Genomic DNA, 12,605 nt, shown 5'->3' with positions numbered 1-12,605 from the left:
TAGAAATGTCATTTAGTATTTGTTCACAAGAAAATTGCAATAGGTCAAATAAAATACTTTCTAATTCAAAATATTTATAGAAATAAATATCAATCATAATCAATGTACATTTAAGAAATAAATAATCATTTTACTTGCAAGTTTTATACTTTCAAAGACTAGATATATCATGACTTTCCTAGTTATTATATAATTTCAAGGATTAAATAGATCTTGGTTTTCTACTTTTCTCTAGTTATTATAAAATGAACTACATTGAAAATGGACTAGAATTGTAACATAGAGTTTCCTTTCTCCTTATTAACACAACCAAACAAACTGAAATTAAATCAAAATCTCTTCTAGAATCTGGACTTCAAAGCAAATATATACAATAAATTTTATGAGCAACAAGTCAGCAATGAATTTGGGTGTCATCACTCTCATGAAGCCTCTATAAAGTAAATGCTAATTTCCTTTGAGCAGACATGGAAAATCTGTCTATTACTGCTTCTGTAGAAGGAAGACAAAATTTGTTAGAGATCAAACCCAAATTATATATCTAATGAAAAGTGCCATCTTGGCAATCTTGCCTCTGCTGAATCGTTCGTCTATTTCGTCTGTAGTCAACTTTGTCTTCCTTCAGCTTCCTTTATTGACTTCCTTCGTGGCATAGCTTTATACTATTTCTTTTTATAACAAATTAGTAAGACTTACAGGTTCGAAATTATAAATCAATAACCTAGTATGTACACTAGAGTTAATAAAATCATGCATACAAACTCTGCCACAAAAACGAACACTCAGTTGTTGTGCGTTCCAGCACGCCTAATGCAGTTTTGAACTTCATATAAATAAAAATAAGAGTAGGCCTAGTAGCCTACAGCTGCACATTCATCATTATCATAATATAGGAGAAGCCGGGGTAATTATTAGTGCAGTCGGTACTAACCTTAAAAATGAGTAGAAACTTGCCGAGAGGGGAGAACTGTAGAAGTTAGTGGTCATTGGCGGCTAAGTGGCTGCCCGCTAGACAACCAACATGGAAGCTGAACGCCGACGAATGACTGGCAGGCTGGCAGCTTGCTGCTCAGCTGATTTATTATTATTAAAGATTTGACATCTCTCACGATTATCGCTTAATTTGGTCGCTAAATCAAATTAGTATTAGAATGCAGAATGCATCCTATTCCTTGGCAACCAAGAAATATTATGCATTTCAATTTCAATTGTAATTTCCAGGGACATTGTGGAGAAAATGGGGAATCTGACCCACTGAATTGCAAGGTTGGCCTCTTAGGGGCGCCAATCAAGCTTCTGGGGGGGGCCATGGCCCCCATGCCCCCCCCCTAAATCCGCCTATGGTCACAACTCCTCGATTTACATCCCGTACCTACTCACTGCTAGGTGAACAGGGGCTACACGTGAAAGGAGACACACCCAAATATCTCCACCCGGCCGGGGAATCGAACCCCGGTCATCTGGCTTGTGAAGCCAGCGCTCTAACCACTGAGCTACCGGGCCGTGTGTGTGTGTGTGTGTCTGTGTGTGTGTGTGTTCCACAACCAATGTAACGAGTATACTTAGATCATTAACACTTGTTTAGATTCATATCAGTAGAAGGCGGCGGCATCACATTAGCAGTTTTTCAGTAGTGAAAGCTTTGAGAGATGATATGGGACTATAGCGAGAAAAGTGTGTCTGTTGAATGGAAGTGGAAGCAAATGGTGGAAAAGGTGCAAGATAATGACAGAGGAATGGATTACAATTTGTGTGGGGATGAAAATGAGATGAAACGAAAGAGTACAAAGAAAAAGTCCCCAATGTATGAGAGGTGGTATGATGACAGCATAAGTGGTGATCTTTTCATTTGAGCTAGTGCACAGTGTATGGATCTGAATGCAAAAAATTACATATAGTCTGAATTTCGCAGCAAAGTACTTGTGCCAGATGTGTGACATGGAAAAGGATATGAGATGGTGGAGCATGTGATGCTGGGGTGTAAGAGGTATGAGAGAGACAGAAGGGAGATGAGGCAAGTGATTTTGACTGAATTAAGGCATAATAGAGTTGAGAGTGGAAAAATAAAACGAAGAAGGGAATGGATGGTGTTACTGCTGGGACTGCGTAGACCAGGGTTGGGCAAACTTTTCATTAAAAAAAAAAAAAAATCACAATCTTATTGGGCCGCATACTGGTTCTGGTTCCAGAAAAACTCATTTCCAGCAAATGTCAATTTATTTACATGGAGAACACTCAAATTATCTACCAACAAGGAACACAATTAATTTTAATTAATGTGAGGAATGTATCTATTTCTTCACCACTGGATCGATGGATTATCTTGTGTAATGCAATTATATATATATATATATATATATATATATATATATATATATATATATATATATATATATATATATTTTTTTTTTTTTTAAGAAATGAATGAATTCAGTTTAACTAAGAATCGCATATGATCCCGAAAGTTTTTTTAATATATATATATATATATATATATATATATATATATATATATATATATATATATATATATATGAGTGGATTTACTGTGGAAGCTGATGTGCAAGATAGAGGAGCAGGAAGAGATCCCAGATGAGGGGAGGAAGAGTACACTGGTGCCCATCTTTAAAGAGAATGGAGATGTACAAGAGTGTGGAAACTACCGTGGAATTAAATTGTTATCACATACAATGAAGGTCTGGGAAAGGGTATTGGACGAGAGATTGAGGCTGGAGGTGGAAGTGTCCAGAGACCAATTCTGCTTTATGCCTGGAAAAGGAACAACAAGCCCAGTATTTATATTGAGACAAATGGCAGAAAAGTACAGAGAAAAACGGAAGGAACTACATATGATTTTCATAGATCTGGAGAAGGCATATGACAGAATACCAAGACAGGAGCTGTGGAGATACATGAGAGAGAGGAAGATACCAGAGAAATATGTAAGATTGGTGAGGGAAATGTATAGTGTCACGACACAAGTGAGGAGTGGGGTAAGCATGTCAAACAGTTTTGGAGTGGAAGTTGGGCTACATCAGGGCTCAGCATTGAGCCCCTTCCTCTTCAATATTGTGTTTGACGTGTTAACTGAAAACAAACGTGACGGGACACCGTGGGACATGATGTATGCGGATGATCGTTTTAGTGAATGAATCTAAAGAAGAGATAGAGCAAAGGCTTGAGGAATAGAGATTAGCATTGGAGAGTAGAGGGATGAAGATAAGTAGAACAAAGACGGAATATATGAAGTGTACAGAGGAGGACCAAGATGGAAGAGAAAGCATCAATTAAGATGCAGGGAGCGGACCTGAAGAGGGTAGATGCTTTCAAGTATCTGGGATCTACCCTATCAGCAGATGACAGAGAAGATAAGGAAATAACTAGAAGAATACAAGCTGGAGAGATGTATCGGGATTGGTGTGTGACAAGAAAATGCCAGTAAAACTAAAGGGAAAGGTATATAAGACTGTAGTGAGACCAGCAATAACATATGGAGCAGAGGCATTCCCTGTGAAGAAAGTAAACCACCAGAGGATAGAAGTAACAGAAATGAAAATGTTACGTTGGATGTGTGGCGTGACAAGAGAGGACAGAATAAGCAATACAAGGATCAGAGGAACAGTGAAGGTAGGCCAGATATCGAAGAAGACTCAGGAAGCAAGGTTAAGATGGTCGGGCACATAATGAGGAGGGATGCAGCAAGTGAGGAGAGGAGAGCCCTGGATATGGATCTAAGTGCAAGGAAGGAGGAGGAGAGGAAGATCCAAGATTAGATGGAAAGACTGTATAAAAGAAGACATGAAAGAGAAAGGACTGCAAAACAACATGGTTGGTGACAGAGGCAGGTGGAGGTGCCTCATAAAAAAACAGCGACCTCGTATAAGAACGGGATAATCAGCTGACGAAGAAGAAAGATATATATATATATATATATATATATATATATATATATATATATATATATATATATATATATATATATTGCTGCGACCCTCCTTCAGCTTCTTCAGGGAGGGGACGCCTCACAATCTTCTCGGGATTCGGGGCGTGTGTGTCGGGGAGAAGGACTTTACCTGGGTGGCGCGGCGCGGCTGGGGTGGAGCGGCGGGCAGATCGCTCTCTCAGGCCTGGCTGTCTGCTTCTATAGCACCCACTCTCACTCAGCTCAGTCACACAGAGTGGGGAGAAGGAAACACTTCTTCCTTATTTCTCTATATTACAGCAACTATACACGAGTCACCGGGAACAGGACGGGGCAGGGGACGGCAACAAAGTACGGGTAACACTTTGTTAGTTCGTCAGGCACTTCACTGTCTCTGTCTCTCGTTCACTCTCTGACTGCTCCCCAGAGTACGACTTGTTCCTTCGAGGTCTCTTGCTACACTCCCCTTTCCTCTGTCCTCGTCGGTGCCACACAATGCCCCACAAACCACGCCTCCTGTGCCGTCGCACCTGCCAGGCAATGTCCTTACGAGTCTATTTCAGCTTATTAGGTAACGCTATCTACCTTAACCGCTAATTACCAATATATCCCTGATAATGCTGGCTACAAGCAATTCACACATGCATGCCTTTATTTACACGGTACCGTATGACAATTATCCCAGGGCTGGCCAGTGCCCTCACCCATACACACACACACACACACTCTTATCTCCCCGTGACCTCCGGGGTCACATCTCCTCCGTCATGGAGGCCTAGCTCAGCGTCCCTTCCATTAAGGTGTGACAGTTTCATAAACACGAGCAACCAACACCTCGCTCACCCTTTAGCTAAAGTCTGCACATATGTACTACCCATATGTACTCTCTTATGACGCTGCTCCACACTCACACAGGCACACGTACATATCTGGGAGGCTGCTGCAATACACCTTCGCAACAATACATATATATATATATATATATATATATATATATATATATATATATATATATATATATATATATATATATATATAGTTTACCACCTAGGTCTTCGCGTGATTGATTGATACATTTATTGATGCATTAACTTAAATACAACAAACCATAGACTGGGAACCATTGCTATAGGTAGTAGAGAGACGTATAAAAGGATGACTGAGGATGTGAAGACATTTTTTGGAGAGAATGTGGAGTGGTAGATGTAAGGATATTAAGATACTGTTAACTTTTCTGCTTGTCTTTTGTCTGTCTTTAGTATACACATATCTTCCACTTGAGCAGAACCGTATGCTGTTCTGGAGGCTCTCCATATTGTGGCGTCTCTCCATAAGAATGTATATTTCTTTATTGATAGTCAGACTGCACTGTATGCCCTTCAATCCACCTCCCCCATGGACTGTGATCTAGTTAATAAGTGTCTTGATCTCATCCACACCCTAGAAGGTGCTGGTGCCACGGTCCATTTCACCTGGATACCCTCTCATGTGGGTATCCCGCTAATGAAAAAGGAGACCGCTTTGCTCAGTGTGCCTTCCGAGATAACACAGTGGACCCTGGCACTGAGTACACTCTGGGTTATGTTAAGAGTAACATTAAAGACTTTGTACATAGTAGCATTAGTGATCAGTTGGAGCGTTGCCATAGGGGCAGTAGCACTAGTCTTCACTATGCACGTGTCCCCCCAGACCCCAGAGTAGTGCTTACACCTATGGGAGACACACTGCATCACACAACAGGGTGGCAATGAGGCTCAGATTAGGCTACAAATACTTTTAGGATGTCAGTGCTTCTCCTGGTGTGCCCTGTGTGCTGTGTGCTGCACCAAGGGGGGACACTCTGCGTCACTATATCACGGAATGTCCTCTCATTGTTAAATTTAGGCCACAAGATCAACATGACTTGCATAGACTCATTGACCATCTCTTATACTCAACCACTTGCACTCTTTCAGGGATATACTCAGGGAATATCTTCAGTTCGCTCCCAGTCTGTAGGCAATAAGATGTGCAATATCTGTATTTATTTATTTAAGTACTTGTATTCTTGTTATGTATACTGTCTATATATTTTTGATACTTTAACCTTAAGTCTTTGCCCAGGGGGTGGGTAGCAAGGTCCACCCTCCTCCTTTGTTGTATTTCTTTATTAATTCAACCATAAATGTACCAATCAATCAACCATAGTTACAGGAATTGTCAGTCTCAAGAGAGATCCCGAAACACCATTGCATTGAGATCAAGATCTTGATCATCAAGATCAGGATCAACAAAATCTTACAGTCAGCACCTGTCGCGGACACCGTGTGTTAGTGACAGTCCGGTGGATAGATAGTGATAGTATCATCATGTCATCAGCTGATTGGGAAGAGGTGAAGCGTCTGGCCGCTGATCTTCAGCGAGCCCAGTTTGCTTCAACACTCCAAAAGTAAGACAAAAGTGTGTTATGTATATTAAAAACATGGTGTATATATATTACGATGAGTTTGAGTTGTATGCCAGCTGGTAACTCATGATCTTCATTATGTTCGTTTGAGTTGCGACAAATTCGCTGTTTGACACCAGGATCACTGTAGAGTGTTGAGTCTACTTCAAATGAATGACTTGAGTTGGTTTGATAAGGCATTACGTCTGTATTTCATCTCCCTTTGCTTCTCATTACACAAACATCCAAAAAGTTGTTAAGAGTCAAGACCAACGTAGTATTTGTTTCAAATTAGTACTAACTCAGTGCTATTTTCATTACTTGTCTCACTAGTTAGAGCTCCACTTACTGAGAATTTTGAACGTCCTATACACACGTCACAAATGATAACTGCATCAGTGATTATTTAAAGATTTATTGTTTTTTTTTTTTTACACATATTTACCGAATTAATTAGTCTAGGTTTAGGGTTGAGTTTCCTATCACAGACACATCAAATACAAGCACAAAATTCACGTTTCATGGAGGAGGGTTGGTGACCTTGCTGTAAGTATAGAGAAATTGTGGGGCATGCATGTATTGTGGCAGTAATAGCACACGAGAGGATGGCCAAGTTCAGTATTTTCTAAGTTCAACGAGCTCTCAGTGCTAGGACCTCTTCTTTTCTTGGTGTACATTAACGATTTAGATATAGGAATTAGTAGCAAAGTATCAAAGTTTGCAGATGATACTAAGATAGTATGTGCAGTACAGGGTGAAAAGGACAATTACAGAATACAACGAGACCTGGACAGGCTGATAGCATGGGCAGACAGGTGGCAGATGGAGTTTAATTCTAAAAAGTGTCAGGTTATGCATTTAGGTAAAGACAACACAAACTTTAGCTATGAGATGGAGGGATGTTGGCTAGAGGCAGTAGAGGAAGGAAAGGATTTAGGAGTAGTGATAGACAGGACTATGAAATTTTCAAAGCAATGTTTAGAAGCAAGAAATAGGGCAAATAGGATCCTGGGTTTTATAAATAGAAATGTTAGTTATAAAAGTAAGGAAGTGGTGCGTAGCTTATATAATTCCTATGTTAGGCCCCATTTAGAGTATTGCATACAGGCCTGGTCACCCCATTATAGGCAGGATATCAACATGTTAGAAGCAGTTCAGAGAAGAGCAACTAGGATGATACCAGCATTAAAGCGCCTGGAGTATAGAGATAGATTAAAGGAATTAAACATGTTTTCATTTGAGAGGAGATGTATAAGAGGGATATGATAGAGTTATTTAAAATGTTCTCAGATACAAACTACATAGATGTGAGATCTTTCTTTACCTTAGAGGAGGAAGTAGGACTAGAAATCATGGCAGGAAGATTAGAAAGCAAGGCTGCAGGTTAGATATAAGAAAATATTTCTTTAGTCATAGGGTGGTAGACTTCTGGAATGCATTGCCAGAGAGGGTTGTAAATAGCACTAGTTTGACAATGTTTAAAACAGATTAGATAAGCACTTAAATTTATTAGATTTATAATTATGTATAGCTGCATGATAGTTTTATAAGAAATTTACTATAGTTAAACAAGACATGATCCCCATGTATGGGGATCACAGATTGTAGAGGAATTCGCTGCAGGACTTAGCCCTGTTAATGGGCCAAATATTTAGAATTAGTATATAATGTATTGTGTACTTGTAAGTGTATCTTTAAGTACTGATGACGAGGTCGCTGTGCGACTGATACAGGATAACCTAGATGGGCCCTGGTGGCCCTTTGTTATCCTATTATTTATGTTATGTTATGTTATGCACCAGTGTTGGAGTAATTATAATTAAAATTCTCAGTTACAGTTTCGTACAAATAATTAAATTACAATATATATGAGATTAAAGGCAGGAAATGAGGTTTTAAGGCCACAATATAACAGACTAATTAGAACAATTAAGGTGTTATGAGGAAGGTAAATACAATTAAGGGTTGAAGACAGCCAGCCAGACAGAGATGGATCTCAAGGGATTTTCCTGGTATATAAGATGAAAAATAAAGAAATAGGTCCTTTAAAGGCAGTTCGTGGGAGCTGGTTATTTCTGGGGAGGAGATTAGTAAAATTATGAACAAGTATTTTTTAACAGTCTTCACTCAGGAAAGCATGCAGAAAAATCCTGATGGGGAACAGATTTTTTAGAGCAGAAGAGAGTGATATAAGCTGATAGATATTCACATAACTAAAGAGATGGTTGAACAGGAGATCGAGTAGAGAAATTTGAGTCAGCAGGACCTGATGAAATATATCCAAGAGCAGTGGTGGCTCGTGGCTAAAATGAGTAAGGATACTGCTCCAAAAAATGTTTAGCCCTTGTTTTAATATTTTGTAAAAGCAAACACACAGGTATGAGAAAATTTATTTAGAAACTTATAGTATCCTAAAAGAAAGAAAAAAAGAAATTAATTACTATAATATTAACTGTCACAGTCTAATCTTGATCCATTCATTTAAAGATTAAATTCATTCTTCTTGTTTTAATTTGTGTGAAAAGATGAATAATTTTCTCCTTTATACATAATTTTTAAGCACAAAACACTTGGAGTAAAGAATAGATACTACCTTCCACCAACGTGCCAAGGTTAGCACTGCGGGAAGGACAGCCCCACGAGCAGCTTTTGTGCACATGCTCAAATCAGCCAAATTCCACGCTGCTGGAACTGTGATGTCTGCAGTTCCAAGATTTTTCTATTTTTTTAAAATTGAGGGATGGCTATTGACATTAAGCTTAAGTAATATATTTTGTACAAGTATAAAGAAAGAAAGAAAAAATCATCAAATTGAATATTATTGATAATATCAAGTGGAAATATAGGGTGCTGCAGTTCTGCGGTGCCTATACATGAGCCGCCATTGCCCAAGAGTACTTAAGAAATGCAAGGAGGTCGTCAATGAGCTGTTAGCATTGGTCTTTAGCATGTCACTAAGCAGGTGAGGTACTGATAATATGGAGACAAGCCAATGTTGTATTCATATTCAAGAAAGGAGATAAAACCATAACATCTAATTATAGGCCTCTCAGTTTAACTTGAATTGTAGGTATATTAATGGAGTCAATAATAGTGAAGAACTTTAGGGAGCATCTAGACAAACACAAGTTGATAAATCACTCACAGCATGGCTTAATGAAGGGAAAGTTGTGCCATACAAACTTGTTGAGTTTGTATAGCAAAGTTTATGGGGCAGCAGATAATGGTGATAGTTTGACATCCTAAACCTAGATTTTAATAAAGCGATTGATAAGGTACCACATGAGAGGTTCTTGAAAAAAGGTTAGGGCCCACAGGATAGAGAGAAAAATATTAGGATAGATAAAGTGGTGGTTAGATAATGGGCGACAGAGTAATAATAAATGATTTTCATTCTAATTGAGGTCAAGTAATTAGTGGGGTGCCACAGGGATCACTTATAGGGCCATTGTTATTTCTAATATATATTAATGATTTGGATAATTAATGGAGTCAGTAGTGATGTTAGTAAATTTGCAGATGACATGAAGGTAGGTAGATTAATTAGGTTAGACTTGGATGCTATCGCCTTGCAGGCAGATTTAGATAGGATGAATGAATGGACAGACAGATGGCAAATGTAGTTTAACATTAACAAATACAAAGTACTTAGCATAGGTATAAGAAATCCACACAAAAGGAACATGATAAACAAGGCCCTGGTAGGCTCAGAACATGAAAAAAATTTAGGAGTTTTATTTGGTGTATGAAAACAATGCATAGAGGTTAGAAATAAGGCAAATAGGGTACTAGGATTAGTTTTTAAGTGTTAAAAGCATAATTCCCAAAGTAATATTAGAATTATATTTGGCACTGGTCAGACCACATCTAGATTATGCAGCATAGTTCTGGTCTCTACATTATAGGATGGATATAGGTATATTAGAATCAGTGCAAAAGAGAATGTCTAAAAAGTTACAAGAGATAAGGAATATTTCTTATGAAGTGAGACTGTAGAAATAAAATTTGCACTCCTTAGATTAGAGAGACGTAGGTTAAGAGGGAATGTGATAGAAGTATTTAAGTGATATAGGGGCTATAACAAAGGGCACCTGAGCAAAGTTTTTAGGAAAGAAATGAGAATAATGGGTTTAAGCTTGAGAAATTCAGGTTTAGGAAAGAAATGGGAAGGAATTGGTTCTCTAGCAGTGATTGATGAATGGAACGTACATAGTAATCATGCTGTTAGTGCTTAGTCAATAGGGAGCTTTAATAGAAGATCAGCCAAGTTTATTGATAGGGGTGATAGATGGAATTAAGTAGCTTTGCTCATACAGGGACTGAAACGTGTAGGCCTGACAGCCTTTTGCAGCTTCCCTCATTTTCTTATGTTCTTAAAAACTAAGAAAACAGAGATAGATACACCTATCTAAATGATTGGTAGTTTGTCAAACATTTCTGTTTCACTATCATTAACATAACTATCAATAAAGTGGCTCCACAACTGAGCTCCATTATTATGGAATATTTTCTTGCAATGCTGGAAACTCACTCAGATAAAGCTGATTAGTAGTCACCCAATTGCATCTCTTGCAAGGTTCTTTAACTGATGGATTCAAAGACTGTGGCACTCTTTTCCAATAAAGTATTGGCTCACTATCAGATAGTTTAGTTTCTTCCTCAAGATACTGTTTTAACAAAAAAGTCACTGACATTATTTCCCTAAATTTCCTCTGACTTGTTGATTTTTTACTTTTGGTGAACATTTTGGTAGGAAAGAAAATTCTAGGTCAGGGTTTCCAAACTAGTGGGTCTTGACCCCCTGGGGGATTGCAAAGCCTTAGCATGGGGGCCACAAATGTAAGAGAAGTTGCCTGGGATATTGTTGATTTCAACTCGTCAAGTAGAGTTTTTGAGCTCATACAGAATGCAGAAGAATGTTATTTTCCTCAAGACTGCGGCAAGACTAGAGATGTGCACCAGCATGTTTTATCGGTATTACCAGTAATACGGTATTAGAATGGGACAGTGGCAGCTGCGAGATGGGAGAGGACAGAGCTTTGTCCATGACTAAATGTGCGGCCATTTGATTATCACATATTTTCACCACTAATAAGCCTTTGGTGTTAATGTAAGTTTATAAATGAAAAACTACAGACAGAATGCACAAGAATGTTATTCTGATGACTGCGGCAACACAACTGGTGGAGGGAGGGGAGGGAGAGGCCAGGGAGCCTTTGTTTATAACCACGTGTGTGGACATTCAACTATCTAGTATTTTTTCGAGTATCAAATAGAACTTTTTGCATTCGAGTATTGAAAAAGTTCAACTATTTAGACGTTCTAGTATTGAGTCTCCATTTTATATTGCTTTTGTTTCATTCCAGAAAAAAATGAAAATACAGCAGTCCAACGTCATTCAGTGACTTTGTATGTGTGCCTGTTAGTGCATGTCCCTATGTAAATGTGTGTTTGTGTGTGTGTCTGTACTAGCAAATATGTGTCTACATACCAGTTTGTACATAAGTACATATGCTTATGCTTGAGTGTCTGTTCAGCTGTGCTTCAGTATGTGTGTTCAACCAATAAATCATCACATAATTATATAATGATTTTTTTTAAGAACCTTTTCTTTCTCTTTCCCTAACAAAAATAAAGTGCAAATCAAGCTGCTGATAGTAGGAGGGTTGGTTGGGTTTCAAGGTTTTGGGTAAGGGGTCACAAGTGGAAAAATGTTGGAAACTGCTAGTCTAGGTTTTTTGGGTTCAGATCCTTCAGGTAAATCATCCCTTTTATTTCTATCATTCATTTCTAAATCCTTGTTCTCATGTTCTTTAATTAAGCATTTCCTTAACAGAAAACAACACTTCATCCTTTTGCTCCTGTGATGAAAGCCAGTCCAGTTTAAACCAAGGGTCTAGAAAAGCCACCACATGAATATCTCTTATTTCCATATAAGAATCCAATCTTTCTTTTACAGATGCCAGTAGTACTTTAGCCAGTTTATCACAGTACTGTAATTGAGTGTTTTGTATTAAATATTCAAGTGGAGGTTTAAGTCCCTGAATGATTTGTTCAATAGCAGTTATGGTTATCTTCTCTCCTATAACTTCAATGGCATCCTCAAAAGATTCAAGGACAGACACAAGTTCCTTCAGGGCAGAATTTTCCATAATTGCAATTAACTTAAAATTACTTTTATAATGTAATTGATTACAATTACAAGTGATTGCTGAAATTCTGAATTTGTGATTTATGTAATTCATTACATTTCACTAA

At 38.2% G+C, this 12,605-nt stretch overlaps 1 protein-coding gene across 1 annotated transcript in view; it reads left to right on the top strand.

Moving 5' to 3' along the window:
- The first annotated feature begins 6,193 nt into the window (after positions 1–6,193).
- LOC123516664 (E3 UFM1-protein ligase 1-like) overlaps positions 6,194–12,605 on the top strand; it is a 51,820-nt gene continuing 45,408 nt past the window's right edge. The window contains exon 1 of the mRNA XM_045276264.1: positions 6,194–6,350. Coding sequence (XP_045132199.1) covers positions 6,271–6,350 — 80 coding nt within the window. The 5' untranslated portion in view covers positions 6,194–6,270. The remainder of the gene's footprint in view (positions 6,351–12,605) is intronic.

Source organism: Portunus trituberculatus, chromosome 41 (genome assembly GCF_017591435.1).
Source record: "Portunus trituberculatus isolate SZX2019 chromosome 41, ASM1759143v1, whole genome shotgun sequence".
Lineage (NCBI taxonomy): Eukaryota > Metazoa > Arthropoda > Malacostraca > Decapoda > Portunidae > Portunus > Portunus trituberculatus.
This window is presented reverse-complemented; position numbering and strand designations above follow the sequence as displayed.